The following is a 24965-nucleotide window of genomic DNA, read 5'->3' as shown; positions in this document are numbered from 1 at the left end:
AAATTTTTTTTTCGAAAAGTACTCATCAGATTTCTGATTTATTTTTGCACGTGTTTTGACGTCGACATTTTCCAAGAGTAAACATAATTTCAATTTTACCCGATTTCAATGTTGGGAGATATTGCGAAAAGAATATGTCAAATTTCGTTATTTTTTATTTTTTTCGTTTTATTTTTTATTTCTGGAATAACTCAAGAGATGTTAATCTGATAATAATGAAACTTGAATGTCAAATGTGGGTGCATAAGCTAGTAGTTGATATAATACCGTTTCTAGACCAGAAAGTGAGCTGTAGTTCCCGCCGTTTACCCGCGCTTGATTGAAATTCTTCACGATACCATTCAGATGGAATTTTTCTAGGTGCTGTTGGAAAAAAAAAATTTGGAAAGAACTGACGTGAAGTCATCAGCTTTTGCGCGCATGTTCACTTGGTGGTCTGCTTTGAACATGCACGCAAAAGCTGATGACTTCACGTCAATGATTTTCCAATTTTCTTTTAATTTACTATTGATACGATACCGACAAAATTTCGCGACCAAATGCGTGTAAGTGATTCGCATTTAACCATTAAGTGTTATCGTGATCGGATTCATATTTGTTGAGTTATTTCAGAAATAATAACCGTACCAAGGAAAAATATCACAATATTTTACATATTTTTTCTCCCTATATCTCCGAAACTTGAAAACGGATGAAATTTAAATTTTGTACGCTGTTCTGAAATTTCAGCATCAAAACATGTGCTAGAACTCATTGGAATCTGATAATTTTTTTTTAATTAACTATTGATACTATCTCGAAAAAATTCGGCCCGAAGTTGCACGTTGGTACACACCAAGTTTGAGTGCGATTGCATTATAATTCCCTGAGATATTGGCTTCAACTCAAAAATTTAAATGACCATAACTTCTAAACCCCTCGAGCGATTCGGCCCATCAACGAACCTGGCCGAACGAAATTTCATGTCGATACCTCTTTTCGTTTTCAAGTTATCGTGGAAACGAGACCATTTTCGCTCGAAAATTCGAAAATTATAGACAGTGGGGCAAACGATAGCACGCTGTTCCGCTAGAATATGCGCGCAAAAACGAATTTCATTGGAATCTGAAGAAAAGGAAATGTTTTTCAACAAAAATAAGGAACATTTTAGAAACCTTTTTTTTCAAGAATTCACTAACCAAATGGTGCCAACAAAATTTTGTGAGAAATTGCGTTCGTACAAAATTTTGTGAGGATCTTGATATTATATTCTTCAGTGGTTCAATGATTTGTGTCAGTAAATGTCGATGTTAGGATGATACTAACTGACCCGCCCCCTTTTGGCACGGAGACATAAAGAATCGAGGAATTACGTCTAATTTTACATCTCTTCTTTCAATTTGATATGATAGTTCAATGAAACCTCATCGAATTATTTCATTCCGATTATATATCAGGTTTTCAAAATTTCAAGAAAAAAAAAACTCATACATACGCACTACCAAACATAGGTTGTGAAATATTCAGAGTTATACAAAAAAAACAAAACCATGAGCTTCTAAGCCATTTCCTCACGAGGTTCTGTAAAATGATTAACGCCGTAATTTTTTAACCAAGTAGCAGATTTCAATCCGGACAAATCGAAATTACAATTTCGAATGGATATATCTACGGAATCAAGTAATCTCAAATCCTGCTCTACAAATATCGAGTCTCTAAGTCTTTTCTTTCAGAAGTTATTGTATTTACGGTCGACCTATCGGAAACTGATAGTTATTGCAATAACTTACGAAAGAAACATTTTAGAATCTCGAAAGATGAATTCGTAAGAGGGCGAACTCCATCCAATGATACCGCAGATATACAAAAATCAGAAATTCTAGAAGAGCACTGACGTAAATCAAGGAGCTGATTTCAGGTTGAGTTATATAAAATTCAAATAGTCGAATCTATTCGACAGTTAGTTTTTGTTCGGAGGTTGAAGAACGTTGACATTCTCACTCAAATTCAGGAAGCCATGATTCCTGCAAACGATTTAGTGATTTGTCTCGCTGTTTTGTGATCACGTTCTGTTTGGCATTAAGAATTTGCTAAATGACAAATAGAAATCTCAGAATTATACGAAATACGGAGAGACGAAAAAGAATCAGGAAATAATAAATGCATACATAAATTCTTTTCTTTTCGATATGTACCATCGTATATTGGCAACGGATCATGTTTAAAGAGTATTCTGAAATATATTTTAAAATTTTTCCACCGACGTCCACATACTTCTCTTAATTCACGGATTGAAAAAAAACTACACGTTTCTCTTTTCCGCCCTATGTTGGACAGCAATCGGAATTTTTATCATGCATCTTTGTATCCACATACATATTGCATTTCTCTGTTCTTGTCTAAGTATCTGGAATGAACCCTTGAAATACAAACAACACACGGTCCAAAAGTTTTTATTTATGACCTTCTGTGGTTTGAGAACTCATCAAATCAGAGGTTTCAATTTTCTTTTTACTTGAAATACCTCTAAAGATGAGATTTCATAGAACTTATTTTACAGATGCCCGCCATATAGACACAAAATTTCAACACCATGTGACAAACAGGTTCTGAAATATCCAAGTTTTGAAAATTCGTTTCATATTATATTCCAATCCAATCCCCATTTATTAATATCAAGGCTAAGCCTAGCGAGGTCAACGCTTGAAGCAAAAGTTTCAAACGCCGAACTCGGTCGAGATTCTTTTATTGGGACGCTGCGCTGTGCGAGTGCAGCTGTTGTAATTTTTTTCTACGATTGCTGACGCATGAATGATCGTAAATCAGTCGGCAGAGTCTGTTCTTGTTTGTTTCTAGAGAAGCCTCGGTCTTGCCGACAGTGCCCTAACTGGCAACATAGCCTGGACGCCTAGTAATCGGCAAGGTGAAAGTTTTGTTGTATATTTTGGACGCTCTAGGAAGGTTTCTTGAAATGACGCTCGGAAATCGTTAGAATGAGAGTTGATAAAATAGATATTGACCAAAGTAAGTTTGCGGACATCTTACGACCTCTTCTGTTCAGTGTATATATATATATATATATATATATATATATATATATATATATATATATATATATTATATATATATTATATTATATATATTATATATATTATATTATATATATATTATATGTATATATATATATATATATATATATATATATATATATATATTATATCGATGAATGATGCACTTTGAAATTCGTTATGCTTTATATGTACAGTGCATCCCATTTTGGGTGAGACAGCCAGGTTTCTCGCTTGTTATTTAAGATAGAGCCTTGCGGTTTTCACGTTCCTGTCCTACTTTTTCGTGAAACTCAAGTTGGTCTAATCAGATTCTGCATAACTGTTTCCGTTCAAAAGATACAGGGTGATTTTGGAAATTTATACTTTTCGGACCCCTCCTTTATCTCCGAAATTATTAGAAATAATGCTGAGCTGAAAACTACGTCTGAATCAGAATTCTGCGTAGAATCTAGTGGCGTACTCAATATTTTTTTTCGGGGTATGGTTTTGAAGATTCAACACAAACCTATATTTTTTTTAATGGAACACCCTATATATCATTACTTCGTTGAATTCGTTATTTTTTTCCCTTCAAAATGATATATGAAACTATGTAGGTAGGATGTTCAGACATGTTAAAAAAACACTAAAACGTCAAATAATGATGATTTTTTTGTAAATCGGCCATGAATTTTCTATGTTTCAATAAGAGGATTATTACTTTCGATTTTTAAAAGCAAAAGGTCATTGATGACACAAACATCCTTGTTGTTATTATGGCTACTATGCATTTGGGAGCATTGTCTTATCAAGTAGGCATTGGAGGGAAAAAACCAATCTGATCTAGCTGTCATCGCTATAAATTATTGTTATCATTATTGATTCTTCTTTTCTATGGGAAATCCATTGCCCATTAACAAAAAATCATCATTATTTGATGTTTTAGTGTTTTTTTAACATTTCTGAACATCCTACCTATATAGTGTAATATATCATTTTGAAGGAAAAAAAATAACGAATTCACCGAAGTAATGATACACATGGTGTTCCATTAAAAAAAACATAAGTTTGTGTTGAATCTTCAAAACCATACCCCGAAAAAAAATATTGAGTACGCCACTGGAGTCTACGCAGAATTCTGATTCTGAAGTAGTTTTTACCTCAGCATTATTTCTAATAACTTCGGAGATAAAGAAGGGGTCCGAAAAGTATCAATTTCCAAAATCACCCTGTATCTTTTGAACGGAAACAGTTATGCAAAATCTGATTAGACCAATTTGATTTTCACAAAAAAGTAGGATAGGAACGTGAAAACCGCAAGGCTCTATCTTAAATAACAAGCGAGAAACCTGGCTGTCTCACCCAAAATGGGATGCACTGTACGCTACTGAATGGAACGCTTCGGTGTATTAGCTCCTTCTTCAGTTTTGTGCGCAACCAAGTTCTTGACAACATATTTGGCGGCGACTGTACTATGTATATGGAATATCCCAAATTTCAATATATTACCTTTAAAACTAACGGAGATACGGGGTGTGTACCATGATCTTGTTACACCCGGTATATTGTTATGGATCTCTTCAAATTGAATTTTGAAAATATTCTAAAATAGATCCAAACAAACAAATGAATTTCTACTTGAAATAACTCTTTCTCAGGTGGGTTCAGAGGAAGTAAAAAAAATATTATTTCTTTTTTAAAAAAGAACAACAAACCTATCTACCTTACTAATTACCTATCTATTGAAATGAAATTCATACAATCAACTGAGAAGACTTATCTTAATAATTTTCTTCTCCACTTAGTCTTGTTCCATAAATTCTTCTTTCAAAATAAAACTCCTAATCTATACTACTTTCACGTTTCAAGTTCCAACTCCAAACTCCTTTCCATTTTCAAATTCCATAGTCTTTTCTCAATTCCAAAACTATTTCAATATCTTTATAAATTCTTCTTCAACTCCTTATTGTTATTAAACTCTAGTGATATCAAAATTAAATTTATTAAAAAAAATCTCCTCCAAATTACTTCTTCCGATTTTCTGCTTGACGTCTCCTTCCAATTCTTTTTCTCCGCTATCGAGGATTTTCATTTTTTTTCCATTCGATGATCTTCTATGTACTCAGTAATATCTATGCCACTGCCATTCAATTTAGGGGGTAATCATCGTCCAAAACCTCGTCGAAATATTCATAGTTAGGAGCGGGATCAGCTTTCAACCAAGAGTAAATACTTTAAATATATGCAGAATATTGTTCGTTTCCTTCATTAATACATTGTATTAATACGATAATAGAAAAAATATATTTTTTCATCCCCTCCACTACACTACCATGGATCAGCCTAAGATGCATAGAATACCTGGTGTGTTCAATGATTCGATTTTGTTTCAGACTGATTTTAAACACTGCAAACATTCACAATAAATTACAATTCAGTTCATATCAAATTTTCAATCAAATGAATGGAATATAATGACAGACCATAGAATATAAAATCTTATTGTTCTATACTCAAAGTTCACGACAAGAGCGTAGAAATAGGGGGATACTGGGGGTAATTACACGGTGTTCCTAAATTGAAGATACAAATGAAAATGACAGATTTCCGGATCATTTCAAGAAAAAAAGTCCTATAACATGAGTCCTCGAACATTTTGTTTTGAGATACATGTGTTAAAGTTTGAGTTTTTTCTCGTATAACCTTCCCTTCACAAGATATTTAATTTGAATTGGCCATAGATATCCCAGTTTAAAGTTTTCACCATTTGATATGCTAATTTTGAATGCAAATCTACAGAGTGATATTTTTTCTGGAAGGATGCCTGCTTCCTTCCTCCAAAACTATATTTTGGTGAATGGCTGTTAGTTTAGAAAAATGTAGAAAAAACTCTGGACCAGTACTACACTTTGTGGTTTGTTATAGTTTTGCCGTATCTGCTATCGATTTCGAAAAAAAATCTCTAGTAATCCTCAGGAAAATCCAAATTATTATAAACATTCAGCTAGTAAGCTCTAATGAATGCATTAATTATAAGTTTTGGTATTTATTTACCCAATCTGTAGCGAATATTAATAAATATTTGATAAACTGTACGACACACTAGAAACAACCTGTATATTGAAAGCAAGGCGTTTGTGGGCTCATATTCATGAAACTTCTTTTTCTCAAAATTATCCAAGTAATTTCTCATTTTCCTTCGTAACTCTAATTTGAGAACACCCAGTATAAGGTAAGAACAACCGAATTAGTAAAAAAAAAAATTATTTAGGATAATTTGTTTCAAACTTCATTTTCAAACTTCTTTTTCTAACATTACAGATATGAATAAAAGTTGTCGTCGAAAAATTTTTTTTTCGATTATCCCCCGCCGAGAAATAAAAAAACTACGCCCTTGGTTCACAAGAGTCGAGAATTGAGAGAAATGTCAAATGTAAACGATGTATGCACCATCTGAAACAGACCGCGATCCTTCGAAATCAAGTAGGTATAAATCTGAAAAATCTCCCGTTTTGTCTGCAAGTTTTACAGGTATAAGTTAACACACCAGGTTTTCTATGCATCTTAGATCAGCCACTGTGACAGGCGTCATTGTGTCAGTGTGTCTTGAATGGGCGAAAATGAACGAGAATAGGTTATATTTCAATATTATTTTGTTAAACTATTTTTGGTGTAGCAACGTGTTGTGTGAATTTGGATTTATTCGATATTTTAGAAGAAGAATCTGACAATTTCCTTGCTTATATATATCATGTCATGAAAATATGTGTATGAAAATTATTTTTCATTTCCATTGAAAAAAAATGATAAAAAAATAAATTTCTTCTACTACCTTACTAGAAAACTTAATTTTCGAATTGAATAACAAGTCTAGCTCCATAAAATATGTTGATGGTAAAAACGAATCATCAGAGATACATAAAGAAAGAAGTTGAGAGGTCTCAACTAATGTTTCTTTTACCAGTAGCAAGAATATATGCTACGTTGGCAAACCTTCCTTCCATCAGTTTGGTACATAGTCTATCCGGCACCCAAGTGGTGAACCGGAAAAAAGTTATCCGTCACCGTTATTTAGCAACTGCTGGCTACATATCCGGAACTTTAATAGCAAGTGGTGAAACAAGCCCTTAGTTGCGTATCCTGTACTTTCGAACTACTTCCTTGTGAAGACGTTATTTCTCTGTAACTTGGTTTCTGTGTTTCAAAAGGGTTTCTTTCATTTTTTCATCATTGATTCCATTTCTTTGTTCAGGTTTTTTCTAACATTTAAATTCTTTCTATCAAGAATTAATTATTGTCTATTAGAATTTCATTTTTCTCCTGTACTTCAATGAGTAATTTCTTGAGATACGCGTTTTCCATTGCTAAAATTTTATTTGGTACCTCGCTATTAGTATCCTTTATTTCTACGCTTGCAGATAGACGATTTCACATTTGCTGTCTGCCAAGTGCACAAGAGATGGAAATACTCACTTTACGCACAGCAGGAAATCTACATTTTTATTAGTTCATGTATAGATCGTGTTTTGATTAATTTCAGAGATTTTACTTGGAGCACGTTCAATTTCGTCTTCACTATCCGCCATCTTTCTGAACGCGTGAATAGATTCCACTGATTTTTGAAAAAGTGGACCTCTTAACTTAATAGGAGCAAAATAAGACAATCATTTACAAAATATTTGATAGCTTGGAATAACCTACCTATCAGCTCTTCCCGATTCCTTCACATATGATTTGAAGAAAGGAGCCACAGTTTTGCTGATATAAGAGTGTAAAATTTCATATGGGGATCCATCACTGAAATTTATTATTCGTACTTGTGATTTGATACTCTTATCAGCTTCTATAATACTTCCTCGTTTGATAATAACCAGACTGGACATCTTAGAATTTGTGTAATAAACTACATTATTGATGAAGTAAGTAACTGGTTCCTTTTCTTCTTCCCCTTCAGGTGGTTGATCATTATCATCGTCTGAAAATGTATACTATGTGAAAAAGGAAAAAATATTTATTATAATTCAATTCAATTTATTCATCATTACAAATTGTACAATAATATTAAAATAAAAATGTCCATGAAAGAAGCAGAGATATGCAGTCTAAGCACGCTTGTATACTGACATATCCTGCAATATAAATTGGTGAACCTTTCCAAGTAACTGCAATCATACACAATAAACCCCAATTTTCTGCCAGAATGTAATATTCCCGCATAGGATGAAAGAACGAAGCGATAAGAAGAAAAGAAAAAAAAACAAGAATATACTGTAATTATTCCGAAAGGACTCTCTGAAAATTTCGAAAGTTATTGACTTCTTGAGGAGGTTTTTCTGCATCTTACTTTTTAAGTTATATCTTGACCTCATGTCGTCTGGAAGTAAATTATAAAAATTTGGACCATGATATAGGAAATATTGTTGTAAACCAGTCCTACGGAACAGAGCTAACACAAGATTTCTATTTCTGATCTGTCTAGTAAAAAAAGAATGCTGAACCAGTGTCCCGTTATTTTTGAGCTGATTTAATGTTGTCTCATACACGTAAAGTTGTTCACATTCAACGAATAGTTTATCAGATTCAAACATTTTCCCAACATTCAAGATTATCTTCAGTATGGTTTTAGGTACTATTTCAATTCCCCTCAAGTGAGTGTCACACATAGCTCCCCACATCACAATTGCATACCTCAATATCGACAACACCAAAGATTCATAAACGCGTAGACACGTCCTTTTGGGGAGGATATTTCGGGACCATAAAATACATGTAGGAGACGTTTCATCCTCTCAATGAGAAATTCAGCGTGTTTAGTCCACCTCATATGTTGATCGATGTAAACCCCGAGATATTTAACTGATTCTGTCTTCTCGATGATAGGACAGGTGCATGAAGACGGGTTACACAGTGTTCCATGTATGGAAATCTCACGAAATCTCGGTGGTCCACGCGCTGTGAGGGAGAATGCAATGAATTCTGTCTTCTCGGGATTAAGAGTCAGCAAGCAACAAGACAAGAGGTTAGATAGTTTCCTCAAACCAGTGGTATGCACACAACTTTCACCGCTGAACCCAACGACAGAGTCGTCCGCATATGCGATCATCCCCATTTCTGAAACGCGAAGCAGCCAGTCTATGTATATCAGAAACAGTACTGGTCCCAGCATTGTCCCTTGTGGTATGCCAGTTTTGATAGCTATTGGTTGACTCAATACCTTGTCTATTTTGATTTCGTCCATTCAAATAATTTCGAAATAGTCTCCCAGCAACCCCTCTAACCCCAATTGCCTCCAATCTTTCCAACAGTAGACCGTGATCTACCGTGTCGAACGCCTTCCTGAGGTCCAGGAATACCGCTAAAACTTTTTTTATTATCATTCATGGAGTTTAAGATATTCTCCGTGAGTTCTTGGATAGCATCTGTAGTAGATATATTCTCTCTGAACCCAAACTGACTATTGCCCAATAGCTCGAACCTATTCAGAAATGAAATGAGTCTCGTCTTTAATGATTTCTCAAATATTTTTTAGAAATTGTTCATCAGGGATATCGGACGGTAATTCGTCATTTCCCTTTTGTTTCCAGACTTGAAAATACATGAAACATAAGATTCCTTCCATTCGACCGGGACAATTCCACTTACAAAACACAGGTTAATAATATGTACTAATGGTTTCAGAATATGCACATGTGTAGACTTAATGAGAAATGTTGAAATTTTATCGGGTCCGGGACAGGTGTTGCTCTTCAGTGATGCTATATATGATAAAATTTCATCCTCATCAACCGGTCAAAAATAAATGGACGAAGGATGCGGAGGAAGCCCGGGAAGACTGTCAATATCAGGTCTATGTATTTTATTCGCTAAAGGTCCGCCAATATTTATGAAAAAACTATTAAATGTGTTCGCCCTTTCCGCAGAGTCAGATATTGGATTACCTTCATCGTCAATTATTTCATCACTTACCTTAGTTTTATTGCGACCTCGGTTAATTCTTTGATTTATTGTTTTCCAAATTGTTTTAGAATCGTTACCTGCGAGTCTTAACTGATGGTCACAGTACGATTTCTTAGTTTCTTTGATTAGTGTATTCAACATATTTCGGTATTCAACAAATCTCTGTCGGGCTTTTATGCTATGCTCATTTTTCAGTTTAGATTTCATCCAGTCTCTGCGCTTTATTGATGTTATCAAACCCGTAGTTACCCAAGGTTGTTTTTTAACAAGCGATTTTCGTGTTATAGTTCTCGTGTAAGAAGATTTATGTAGGTATTCAATTTGAGGATCCAACTCACTCAATACTCCCTGCCATTCTTCCCCAAGCAAATATGAATTGAGTTTGCAATAATCTATACATGAAAATTTTTCAGATGGTCGAGACGAAACCACCTCAACGGCGTCTCGTGACTCTATTGACAAAAATGTAGACCAGTGATCTGTGAGCGAGCTCTGAAATATACCAGGGATCACTTTGATTTTGTCAAGCATATTTGTTTTCAGTTTAATATAAATATGGTCAATTATAGTAGCCGAGCTGTTATTTTCTCTAGAAGATTCATTAATTTGGGGCACATTTCCATTTAGTCCCATACATGTCTGGTATGACAAACTCTTATGACAGGTGGAATTTCCGATATTAATATTCACATCTCCCACAAAAACTTCCACATCCTATCCACGGAGGCTCACCAGATAATCGTTCAAATCTTCGATATCAAAACCCATGTTGGTAGAGGGTGGCCTATATGATGCTATAATGCCATAAGTTTTCCTATCAATTTCAAAAGTTAGTCGTAGGGCATTAGTTTCTGTAAATTTAACCACCTGAGCTTCCACATTCACAGACTGTTTAACATGAACCAGTAGACCATCGCTTTTATTATATTTAGACTCATTATAAAAAATATTATAACGAGGAATTCCAAAATCCGATACATTACATATTTCCCAACATTCAGACAACACAATTACATCTAAATTTTCAAAATTTAAGGCATGTAGGTACAACATCAAGTCATCAAAGTTCTTTTGTACACTTCGTATGTTGAAATGTAAGATATTCAAGAGTTTTCTGCATTCAAGTTTTTTCACCACGTCTTCCAATTTACTGTAAACTTTCGTTCCTCATCTCATCTCTCATAAGATTAACTTATTTACATTTTTAGGTTATTAACATATAAGTCTCTCAAATTTATTTCATATTTTGTGAAAGTGGTTTACTTACGTAACAGACAAATAAACACAATATTAGGAAAATTTCATGTTAAGAGGTAATGGTACCACGTGCGTTTGAGCGCATCTGTCAAAGTTTACCTATTCAGCTCCCTCCAGCCCCTCTGAGAAGCCTTCACTTTTCAGGATGAGTGGAGCAATCTCAAACGTTCTTATGATTTTCCGTCCTTTTCTACCACATGTAAGAATTCAGATACGTTTGACGGCATTCAATTCCTACACGCCAGCCAATGAAATCGCAGCGAACTGTACGAACGGTTGTTCGAATATTTGGCAATGCAGCAACTTCGAGCTCGATAGACAGATACAGAAATGGTATTAGCTATCTTTCTAGGACGGATTGACCAGAGGTTTTGAAAGAAATAACTCGCTTTTTATGATGGGCAATAAAACCGATTTTAGAGAGGGTTGCGAAGTTGTGAGAAATATCAGTTAGGATCGACTATTATCAGATGGGTTCGAGAAAAAATGTATATGCTAAATTTGTTCAGATTCCTTCATTCTTACGAAAATTAATTTGATTCAAAAACGTATTTAGTGGAATAATAAAAAAAATCAAAACAAATGCACCGAAACTTTTCACATAAGCGGGTCACATTCATTGAGCAAAATATTGATTTTGCTCATTATGGTTAGCCAAATCAAAATGAACCATCAATATGATGGTCATCCAAATATGATATCGGATGAATGATGGAACATGGGCATTTATGACCAATATTCATTTCAAGTCAGTTGTTATATCGTATTGATCAACATGCTGAATATTACGATTCATTTATATTGAAGGCAAAAAAAAGTACTAAAATTTTCAAAAATTCTTATTTTCACAAACTGCCTACGTACAAAAAACAGTTGTTATATCGCATTGATTCTCCATGTTCAGGATTACGATCCATGAATTTTGAAGGCATAAAAAGGACTGGAATTTGAAAAAAAAAAGGCTATTTTCAAAAATTGACCACGTACAAAAATCAGTTGTTATACAGGGTGAGTCTTTGACTTGTACATATATTTTAACCGAAGATTTGAGGTCAAAAGAAACACTTTTTTCATTTACCATTTTTTCCGATTCGGCCCTTTTAAAAAGATATAGCCATTTTAAATTTTCATAATGAGCTAATTCACCCCTGGTAACCGGAACACTGAAGTTTTCGCAAGTATAAGATATACAATTTGAACCTTGGAAATAAGCTACTAGATTGGAAAAACCATCATAAACTCACTTTTAACATTCCATTTGTTGAACAAAGTAGTATTTATAATACAATTATCCCAATTTCATTGACGATAAAGATTGAATATTTTTCTCTTGATAATCTATTTCATTTTCGATAATCATAACGAATTGAGCTCGCTACCACCCATATTAGCTTAGCTCTGATAGTCATACTTCATATCCATTGATTTATTATAACGCATTTATAATATATCGTTGTTTATTTCATTTCGTACAATTAACCTCACATTCTCAAATAAATCTGTAAAAGTTCTAACACAGACTAGTTGTCTGTGGTTTTAAGTTTGAACCTTAAATTTCGAGTGTTGCAAATTTAAACACAAGCAGTTCGAATAATCTATGTTCTAACCTAAAATATTCATTTACACTATTTACAGATTACACTGTTGTTGTTATTATGATATTTGATATTATGATTATTATGTTAGCTTGCAATGAAAATCATCGAAGATTTGAAGAATCCCAACCCAACAGAATATTGAAGTTCCATACATATTTTCGAGAAATTTAAAAACAATTTCCAAAATAATTGTGTGGATACAAAATAAATAAGTATGCATTCTGATAGAAAGTAATTCCTTTATGAAATGAAGCATTTGATTTGTTCCAACTATCTCATAAAAATAATGATCTGCATCAATATTTTTGAAGCCACCAGTGTGAAAATATGGAAATGAAGTTTTATGGCTCTGTAATCAATGGAAAATGTTAGACTCCACTTGTAATCAAATTTGTTCTATAATATGTACCTACATTATAGCCAAATCTACTACTTGATGCATCTTGATTTTGCCATTGAAAATAAATGAGAAGTATTCAATATAAATATCCACAGTTGAATATCCTGTTTCTTTCAACTCACCTATTTGTTTTCATATTCAAACAATTATGGCACTCTTGGAAGTATGTCAATCATATGCTCTAGGATGAATTTATGGAATATCAAAAGAATAAAAGTATTTAATCTCAATCACATGAAAATTTGTCTAGTATGTACAGTTAGTGGTATGTTTCGATGTGAGTTTGAATGACCCTCGAAAAATACAGTATTGTTCGATAGCAGCAGTCTTTAGTGGGATATTGACTGTTGCCATTATAATGGGACTATTTTGTGAAATCTTTTTTGAACATGGGTTTTATGGGAAATCTGGACTTTTCAAAATAGAATGTTGATTTTAATGAAGTATCTTCTTATTATAAGAGCTGTGTCAAAGTTCAGGCATTTGTAATCAAATAGAAGAGTTGAGGTGAGCTTATTCAAATAACTTCATTTTCAAACTAAGTTGGCTAGTACTTCAATTCTAAAATCTGAGAACATGACATCATAGTAAATATTCATTTCTGTGGTTTTTTTCCACAACAGAACAGAGTTGCATTTAGCCAAAGTACCCAATTTTTCGAATTTCACAGATAATTTTTTTTTTTTAAGATCAAGTTACTCGAAAATGGCGCTTTGTAGGAGAAAATATGAAGAATATTTTTATTTTTCAAATTAGCCAAATATTGTTCAATGAACGTTCAAATTATTTTTAAGAGTTGGGTTGTTCGAATTTCTGGTATTTTTATGTGATGTAATGTTCATAATGAAGAAACTGAAAGATGTGTAGGGAATCTTGTGTTCGGATAAGATGTATCACATCAAGGAAAAGCTATATTCCAAAAATCATTGCCTTCAATAGAACCATTTACGAGATATAGCTGAAAATCACATTTTTTTATCGATTTTCAACAGCCTGTATCTTTGTAACCGGACCGAATCGGAAAAAACTATAAAGGAAAAAACTGTTTCTTTTGACCTCAGGAATCTTCGGTTGAAATATATGTACAAGTCAAAGACTCTGTATAGCAATATCGCATTGATTTTCCATGCTCAGGATTACAATCCATTAATTTTTAAGGCAAAAAAAATAACTAACATTTTTAGAAATTCTTATTATAAGAAATTGCTTACGTACAAAAATAGGTTGTTATGTCGCGATATCGCATTGATTCTCCATACTCAGGCAATAATTTTGCATAATTTTGAAGGCAAAAAAAAGAAAAAAAAAAAACATTTTCAAAAATTTGTATTTCCAGAAATTCACTATGTATAAAAATCAGTTGTTATATAGCAATATCGCATTGATTCTAATATTCAGGACGCTCAGGATTACGATTCATTTTTTGAAGGCAAAAAAAAAGAATGGAATTATAAAAAATTCTCATTCTCAGAAATTGACTACATACAAAAATCAGTTGTTATATCAAAATATCGCATTAATTCTCAATGCTCAGGATTACGATCCAACAATTTTGAAGAGAAAAAAAGGACTCTAATCTCATTTTCAGAAATTGACTATGCAGAATCAAGAAATTTCTAAACAATAATAACATCTTAGTACTGACCTTCAATATTCCCCTATAATTACCAACCAGTTCAACTGAAATATTAATTCTTGTTGTGCATAAAAATAATCACATTTCCATACACTGAAAGATAAATTGGGATTGATTGAATATCTACGGAACAAATTTACATGATTAAAAAAACTAATAGTTGTCATAATTATTAGAGTGACCACGTACTAATGAGATTATTCTCGGAAAATATGGAAACTATAAACATGAAATTTGGTAAAAAATCAGTTCTTATATCACTTATTGATCTTTCATACTCAGGATCACGATCCATTAATTTGGAAGGCAAAAAAAGGACTAAAATCTTTTTTGAAAATTCTCATTTTCAGAAATTGACTTCGTACAAAAATCAGTTGTTATATCGCAATATCGCATTGATTCTCCTTGCTCAGAATAACGATCCATTTATTTTATAAAAGGTTTTCAAATTTCAAAAAATTCTCATGTTCAGAAATTGACTCACATCGTAACATCGTAGTACTGAACTTCAATATTACCATATAATTATCTACCATTTCAACTGAAATGTTATTTCATGTTGTGCATGAACATAATCTCTTTCCCATACACTGAAAGATGAATTGGTATTGAATGAATATTTACAAAACAGATTATGCATGATTAAAAAATTAATAGAATCATCATAAGAATGACCATGAACTAATAAGATTCTTCTTGTTTTCCTGTAGAAATCAAATTTGATATTTTTACATGATACTCCCAAAAAGCAAGTAATAGGATCAGAATAAATAAATCCTTGAATCTCTTGTTACCCATATCGAAAAGAATTGACAGCTAACTAAACTGAATAAAGGTATGAACAGACCGACGCGTGACTGCGGGAGCGGGAAAGAAACTTTTGTGGGATGGAAATCAACGGCTTTGAGCAGTAAAACTTCTTCCTCCGAAAAACTGTCATTTTCATACATAATTTTAGATTCATACTAATAATCGTGTCTCATTATTTTTGCGTAGGTGTGCATGCTATGCAATCTGCCCGCTGAACGCATCGCTCCCGTTCCCGAAGTCCCGCGTCGATCTGTTCATACCTTCAAGCGTTCGAAAAAAAAACGAACAAGCTGGAAATCTTTCTATTCACCTAATACTGTTGTTTACGACTCTAACTGAGAACTGATTCATAACGCAGCAACGTTGCCGGAATTATCAAATTGTAGGTAGTATTGAAGAATCTGGTGATTCATTGCGAATTTATACAGTAGGGGCAGCACTATACGACGGTCGATTATTCTTTTTTATTACGAAGTGATTTCAGCTCTTTTGAAATGTTTTTCTATAGTTTTTTTTTACGAATAATTTTAAAATAAATCAGTGATGAGTCCTATACCCATATCATCGATTCCATTGCGAAAAACGAAAAGTTAACAACTTTTTTTTTGTTTTTTCATTTGCAAATTAAAAATAGCCAATCCGTTCCTTTCAGATCATTGTTTAAAGAAATTATCAGAAAACCTCATACAAATCGGTGATCTGCAAGAATAGTTATTCTCCTTTAAGTTTTGAACTGGGCAGTCAAGTGGTAGCATTCCCTCTTAATGGTCGAACCAAAACCATAACCACAGTATAGGAACTATAAAGTAGTAACACTTCGAGGATTTTTTGTCCATTTGTCGGACACGCGCATCCTCCTAGCGCAGCTTAGAGAAATTGAACCAGATCATAGAAATCGTCGATTTGCACGTGAACCTTAACTTAGTGTCAAGTATTTACTCATTTTATATTGTTATGTTAACAAGTAAACGTTCGTTTACTTCCCCTTCGTTTACCCTTCTCTTAAATTTTAGTAATAAAACCAGGAGTAAATATGAGTGACAAAAACAACTAAGTTATTTGGCTAAGTCAATATTTTTAACTGACCTCAAAAAAAAGGGAAAAATTTTTCAATTCAACTGATTTTTTTGTTTGATTCCTTATACCTTCGACATATCTAAACCGATTTCGGAACTTTTTTTGGTAGGTATCAGCTAAGGTTAACCAAATTACAATAATTACCTACGATATTCTGTTCTACTTCAGGTATTATAATAATAATAATTTATTAGATACCCTCAAAATTTTACAGGGAATGTCAAAGAATTGTATGATAATCTACATCATAATATAACAAATGTATAAATCAGACAATAGCTTATAAATAAATACTTCTAAAATTTACAACAACCAATTATAAAACAAACTATTACACATAGGTACGAACTGAAACACAGAAAGATAATGACTAGAACTGGTACCTCATAAATTCATCCATTGAATAAAATGCACATTTAGTGAGAATGGTTTTAACTTTCCGCTTGAATGTTTTATAATCCAGTGATGTTAGGGATTGTGGAAGTGTGTTGTATAATTTCATTCCATTAAATATATGCGTGTTTTGAGTCTTCTTCAGTCTATGTCTAGGGTCAATAAAGTTGTTCCTAAACCTGGTCTCATGATTGTGAACCGCTGAGTGTTTGTGGAAAGTATCCCGATTTTTTTGTATATACATAAGAGGTAAGTATACCATATTTCTTGAAAAGAGGTCTACAGCTAGTGGTAAAGTCCACTCCCGCTACCAACTTTACAGCTTTTTCTGTTTCAGAAAAACTCTTTCTGCCTCTGGAGATGCACCCCATAGAATGATGCTGTAGGTCATCCTACTATGAAAATGTGCGTGGTAAGTAAGTAACGCTTCTTTTTCGGTGAGCAGGTTCTTAATTCTTCTTATTGAGAATAATGCCGTAGAAAGTTTCTGACTTAATTCAGTGATGTGTTTTGCCCAAGTTAAATTTCCGCTGATTGAAACCACAAGCAAATGAATAGTTTCCGGTTCATGACGTTTTGTGCTCACAACCAACTCCTGAGTTTTCTTTTCGTTTACTTTCATATCATTGGAATTGAACCATTGGATAGCATCTCTGACTGTTTCATGGGATTTATTCAGGAGTAGATTTCTTTCTTTGGCACTGTTCAAAAATGTTGTATCATCATTGTATTGACACTGACCCTAAAGCCTTAATTGTACGTAATAGACAGACAAGTTTATACTTACGCGGTTTTATTTTTTTTAAATTTCTGCAGATAATGTATCTTTTCTGTTGACACTTTCTATCATGTACTGGGTTTAATTTCAATAAAATTTTCAATAACGTTTTAATTTCCACTTTCCAGTAATTTCATCATGACAATATTTCCAAATCGGTTCTGCTTTTTTGTTGAAAAGCTTTTATGGGGAATTGGTATTTATAATATGGAATTATCATAGGAATAGAATTATTGAAAAGAATTCATCAATTATTAGTTGCAAGCCAAATGTTAATAATAAAAATTTCATTGTTTTATTGAAAAGTATTTTAGAGGAAAAAATATGTAATTTGTATGAGATAATTATGAAATACGTTCTATTTCTAGTGTCACTATAATGAATATACTAACTATTGGTACATGAAATTTAAAAATACTGAAAAAATGACTTCCAAAGCTACTCTCCTTATTGAAAATCTTAAGATATCTACGAAAATTCTAATATACTTTTGAATTCCCGCTCAAATGAATGTAGATTGGAACAAAATTTCATTTCATTTTATCGAGAGTGTTACTACTGTATAGTTCCTATACTGTGCCATGACTAGATGAGGTTTAAAAAAAAAGAAAAGAGCACAAACGGGTCAGTGGCTTTCGGGCGCTCGTCATTCATATGCCAATTGCGCTCTAAACATCAAACCAAGGGTACAATTGGGCATGAATGACGGGCGCTCGAAAGCTCCGACTTCACGTCAGTGGCTACCAGTCTCAATTGAAATTAATATATCATAATTAGTAAAAGGAGAAGATATTTTTACTCAGAGGTTTTATTCAAAAACCACATTAGATTTTTTTGTAGTCATAACTCAACGATTTTGTATAATACAAAAATAACATTTAACTGTTAAGTTATTTATTTTTATATTTTTTTGTTCAAGAATCAAGGTATTTGATGTTGAAATATTCATGTATTATAAACATTTTGTTGTCGTTTTGTTTCGTTCCTCCACATTTTTGTATTATTCAGTTCAAATGTAACTACTTGACTCAAAATTATTTGGTATGAATGTAACACATATGTGAGCGCTCTGGCCAAATGATTACATCATTCACCTCCGCTACAATATCAGAAGTATGTTTTTCTTCAACTGAAAACAATATCCATACTTTTTCTGGTGTTTTTCCATCGAATATATATGACTGTTGAGAAAACTTCATCCTGTTTATTCCATTGCTGTTTCGAGCTGTCATGAGAGCCCTCTAAGTGTACTGAGTTATCACCTATTGATGCAGCATATAAGAAAAATATCTCAACCAAATTGGGATGTGAGCTGATTTATTGGCACTCCACACACTTTTCAAAGAGAAATATAAACATAATGTCCACACATAATTTTGCAAAGAAATTAATGGACATAGGAAGATAATAGGTGATTCGAAAAATTATGTGCCTGGATTGAGTAGTGATCCACTGCCATCCACCAATGTATCTCATGGAATTCTTCGTTGAACGAAAAAAGCATGGAGTATATGGAGTATGAACTCTTATCATATCATATATCAAAATATAAATATATCAGAATAATGTATGGGTTCATTTCTATTTTCGATAATTTCATTTCCATATCCTTATTTATTATAATAAATGTCCATATTTCCGTGTCCAAATAAAAAATTATATCAAGCTGTATTTTTCTTTCTCATTTGCATTTTTCTCGATTAAATATTCTACAATTAGTGAATTTCCATAAGTGGTCTACAAATGTGATGAAAATGTTAATAACATAAATGAAAAAATGTCTAACAAAGTAGTGGAAACAAAAGACCGAACGAATAAGTATTCCACCTCTCTTATCTTTTATACGAACTCGACTAGGACAATCGTATCGTATATTCTCTGTATAGTCTGACGGACAGGGGCTTACCATGTTAGTTCGTTACTATACTATCTTGTGAGTTCATTTCAAACCACTTCCTTTTTATGATAAATTGTCCAATACTATTACAAAAAGTCAGAAATAAAAGTTTTGTTCAGGATTAACCTTCCTTATTAGGATGGTTCTACACTCTCTATAACTTTTTTCAACAAGAAATGATTCTAACATCAACAAGAATAATATGAAACCACTTTGGTTGGGACAGTTTTAGATTTAACCCCTGAGATTGCATTTTCCTATAAGGATGATATGATTCTACTTTGGTTGGGACAGTTTCAGGTTTAACCCCTGAAATTCGCATTTTCTCAGATGGAGGTTGTTACTCCACCCCTTCCGCAAGTCATGCAAGAATATTCCTCAACACAGAATGATTCTCTGCATCAATAAGAATGATATGATTCCACTTTGGTTGGGACAGTTTCAGAACCCCTCAAATTCGCATTTTCTCAGATGGGGGTTGTTATTCCACCCTCTCCGCAAGTGATGCAAGAATTTTTCTTAACACAGAATGGTTCTCTGCATCAACAAGAATGATATGAACTCAGTTTTGTTGAGGCAGTTTCTCGTTCAACTCGCCTAATGGTATTTTTGATATTGGGGATGATAACAGAAATACATGAACTTTTTTCCATGTAAAACAATTTTCTCTTTGAGAAAGAATGACAGTTTCAGTTTTCAATGGAAAATTCATGTTTTCCATAACCACATGAATATTTTACATAATCCAAAAGAAAAATATTGTATTATGAAATTATATTGGGTATGAACCTATAAAACCCATAATTTTTACTATAACAATATTAATACATCCGTGCTGAACCCCAAATAAATGCTCAGTCCGACGCCACTGATCGATCGGCGATCTTCGGCAAATGAGCTGCTATCTTTTGGCTGCTGTTTTCACACCGGTGCTCAAAAGTTCCTTGCCGTCAAACGGCAGTTGGCTTACTATCAATTCCTTATAATAAGGTTGAAGTAGACAAGTTATACTCAGCATTTAAGGTTTCACTGTTAAAAATTTACAGTGAAAATTTCTCCCTGTATACGATAGCTTGTTGCTTATGGACCTAAGATCAAACAAAAAGTTAGAATTATTGATAAAATATCAATAATTCTAACTTTTTGTTTGATCTTAGGTCCATGAGCAACAAGCTATCGTATCGTATCGTACTACAGTTTGGTATACAGTCATTTGCAATTCAACATCTTGTTATGGAGTGCTTCAGTTGACGTAAATAGGATATTTTTAGCACAAAAAAGGATAATGCGTTTGATCTTCAATATCAGCCAATTTTCCTCCTGTACACCTCTCTTCATCAAACATAACATTTTGACGGTCCCTTATATTTATATTTACAAATGTCTGTTGTTTATAAAACGTAACATTGGAAATTTTATTGGACTGTCGAACTATCATAATTATTCTACGAGAAACTTTGAAACATTGTGTTTGCCTCAACATAGGACAACGAAATTTGAACTTTCCCCATCTTATAAGGGCATAAAAGTTTTCAATAATTTACCAGATGAAATCAAGAGATTGAATGAATTGAAATTCAAGAAAACCATAAAACGCATATTGATTGAAAAATCTTATTATAATATAGCGGAATACTTTGCAGATGGCCATTTTGCATAAATTTTTTTGGCTTATTTATAGAACTAGTTTATCACATTTGTTTTGATCAGTTGTTTTCATTTTTCTTCTTACTAGGAACTTATCTCATCTTGACCTGTCCTATACATTCTTTTTGTAATGTCGAAGGGATTAATAAAGAATTGTTATTGTTATTATTATATACAGGGAAAAATTACTATTATCATGATATGCCATTATTTTACAGGGAAAAATTACTTGAAAAAAATAAAACCCTTGTTATAATAAGGAGTTCACCTATAAAAAATTTTAAAAATCCAAGAAACCGCCTACATAATCCATCCAACAATCTACTCTATAAGTAATCAAATGTGAAACCAATCGGAGAACGAACCAAGAAGTTAAATGGAAGATTTGGAAAGAGATTGGAGATTGCAGATGATGTTCTTGTGTAGTTCCATTATGATCCAATTAGCCAAATACATAGAAAATTTTCCACCTGCACCCTGCGAGAAATACTCAGAAGATGATTTATTTTATATGCATATAATTTTTCTTTTTTTTTCGAAACCTTATAATTGTAATTTTAACTTATTGGGCTGATGGACTTGGTTCAATTGCCCCAAATTCAGCTATTTATTTATTTTTAGTTGCTTGTTATAAGAGATCACGTCGTATCTGAGTTCGAAATAAATTGATTCATCTGAGTGAATTTTCATAACAGACAAAATAGTTCATTAAAACCTGGCTATTATAAGCAAAAATCATTGCAGGCTACTAAAATATAAAAGGAACCAATTCCATAATCAGTTTCTATTTTTATCAAAATGTATGTTATATATAGAGACAAAGAAAAAAAATCAGTAAGATATACATATGTATTACACTAGCTCGCTTATACAATTTAACTGTGTTAGTTTTTCAATTTGAATATCTCGAACAGAAAACATTTTATGGAAAAATGTTTCAAATAAAAGGTTGACGGTTTTGAGGGGAAGTCCTCTTATTGTACTACCTTTTCCATTGCTTTCACCCTTGGGGAGGGAGGGTGAAAATTCAAAAGAGAATTCCTATTTTTCATAACTAATCTGTATTCGAAGTAAAAAAATACAAAAGTTTTGTACAAAAAATATTCCATGATTCGCCTCAGATGACTCTGTAATCAAATTTGAATTTCCCGTCCTCAATGACTTGACAATGAATTTTTCATATTCAATTCGTAAATTGCCCAAATATTCGTTCCAACACTTCAAACAATGGAAATCGTTCCGTGCATAAAAATAGACGGATCAAAGGAGATTTCTACTAGATTTTAAATAACAGAGATACAAAGGAAAGTATTTTGAACCAATAACAAATAATTTCGTCATTTCCAAATGAAAATAAACAGTTCAGCAGGAAACATCAGAATTTCATATGAATGATTGAAGGAAAGGTTACATTCAGATCGTTCGAATGGAAATTTTATATTTGATTGCAAAGCCAACTGAATCAAGCTAAATTGTTCGTCCAAAACTTTTGTACTTGTACTGCAATAAGAACAGAAATTCCCATTTGAAATTCAAAAGTTGACCCCTGTCTCCGTCGGAATGAAGAAGTAAATAGAAGAGGTTTTAGCATAAATTCGAAACAGGTTTTGGAAAAGATGTTTCCACTTCAAAATTTTTGACTGATTCAACATTAAAAATTCACTTCGATATATGGAATAAATATATAATAATAAATATAATATAAACCATAAATCTTCAGAAATTTTATTTACCTCTGGAAGAGTTTCTTTGGACATACAGCGTAGACACACCAGGATCTCCTATGAACTTTCTGATATATTCCTGGTTAATCTTATCTTCGAGTGCTGCTACCAAGTTTATAGATTGAGCTTGTCCATCATCTTCAGGAAGTAGAACAGAAGCTGCTTTTATGATATAGTTCTTAAATGTGGTAAAATCTACCAAAGCTATATTTTCTCCATCAGGTGCTGATTCATTAGCTTCTAGAGAATCTCCCATTGTATTGTTTTTTCACAACAAGAGCAGTTTATAGTCGTATTCCTCTGTTTAAGACAGAGAAATATAAAAATTTAAGTTAAGTTCACCAATGTAATTTTAATAACGGCAATTCACAATAATTTTTATTGACTGACTCATAAGTCATAACTCACAACGAAGATAAAATGAATTGACATGACTATGACAATTGACATATAACATCAGGGAGGGTGAAGCTAAGGCTGCGTTCATAAATTTACACTTTAGAACATAGAGTTTAATCTATATGCTCTATAGGCAAATCAACATAAGCGCTACACTACCTGGTGACAATCAGAGTACAGTCCATTCAGGAATTATTGACATCGAAGTAGGCCATGAACGTCTAGTCGCGGCTTTATTTCTGGTTACAAAAATATCACTAAAAATTGCTATGGTTCATCATACAAATAACCAGCTTAAATTATTTTCATCATTTTTGTATCCGAAAGATCCTGAATTTTCGAAATTACGATTATTACGAAGGAACACATACAGTCATGATTTCATAAATTGAAATTCAGATTATATAACGTAAAAATATAGTGAAATGCTATCTCATTTCAAGGAAATCCAGTGAAGAGATATCTATTCATTATTATTTAAGAGTCGCCCATGAAAGATCCCATTGAAGATCATTAAAATATGCATATTCCTTTTCACCAAAGGCTCTTCAAAAATTGTTGCATTACTGATGGACACTAGATACCAACCTGCTTGCAAAATTCTTATCAAATAACTCTTATGGATCATTTTAACTGTGGTGTCTAAACTGGTGAAGAAAACAGAAAAAACTGGTTGTTAAATTTAAATAGTGTAGCTTAGTGAATGGAAGAGCCATATCATAATAAGGCAGAAATATAATTCAAAGAATCCATTTAGTATATGAAAAATTTTGACATCACAGCTACAGTTGTACTGTAACTTTCAAAATTGGAACCAATTTATCAGCCGATGTGTGAATTACTTTCTAAAGTCACTATTTATTGAAACTGTTCATGACATGAATGATTGATTGAACTTGTATGAAAAATATAGGTACTATTTGTACTCGAGATTTTTGTTTTTTATCGAAATGCTTTTATACTAGTTTCTATTAAATCACATAAATTATTTTGCCCATAACAGCTTTAACTAACTCACTAAAAGCATTTTTGCATGAAATTATTTCTAATTTGTGAATTTTAAAATTTTATTGCATTCTATTATTATCTCCAAGTGGGTAAGAGGTGAAGAAATTCTTGAAGTTACTCTTCTGAATATATTTTTCGATTTAATACTCAGTAAAAATTCTATAAAGCAATTGGAATTTATTAGATTTTTGGATTACTCATTGAAGAACAAAAAACAAATATAACAATACTTAATTTCAATATAGAATATAAATAAACTATAGATGCAAGGCCAAGACTTTGTTTAGCAATCCAATTATAAAATAATTCTCTCTTCATAGATTTATATAATCATCATGATCACCACTGTCAAAAC

At 32.6% G+C, this 24965-nt stretch overlaps 1 protein-coding gene across 1 annotated transcript in view; it reads right to left on the bottom strand.

Annotated features, from left to right (window-relative positions):
• Nucleotides 1-23627, bottom strand: part of LOC123675346 (dynein heavy chain, cytoplasmic) — a 263591-nt gene extending 239964 nt beyond the window's left edge. The window contains exons 1-2 of the mRNA XM_045610709.1: nucleotides 23213-23627; nucleotides 7731-8004 (exon numbers count right to left, since the gene is read on the bottom strand). Coding sequence (XP_045466665.1) covers nucleotides 7731-8004; nucleotides 23213-23459 — 521 coding nt within the window. The 5' untranslated portion in view covers nucleotides 23460-23627. The remainder of the gene's footprint in view (nucleotides 1-7730; nucleotides 8005-23212) is intronic.
• Between the last annotated feature and the right edge of the window lie 1338 nt (nucleotides 23628-24965).

Source organism: Harmonia axyridis, chromosome 1 (assembly GCF_914767665.1).
Source record: "Harmonia axyridis chromosome 1, icHarAxyr1.1, whole genome shotgun sequence".
NCBI lineage: Eukaryota > Metazoa > Arthropoda > Insecta > Coleoptera > Coccinellidae > Harmonia > Harmonia axyridis.
Note: the sequence above shows the minus strand (reverse complement) of the source record. Positions and strands in the feature narration are given on the sequence as shown.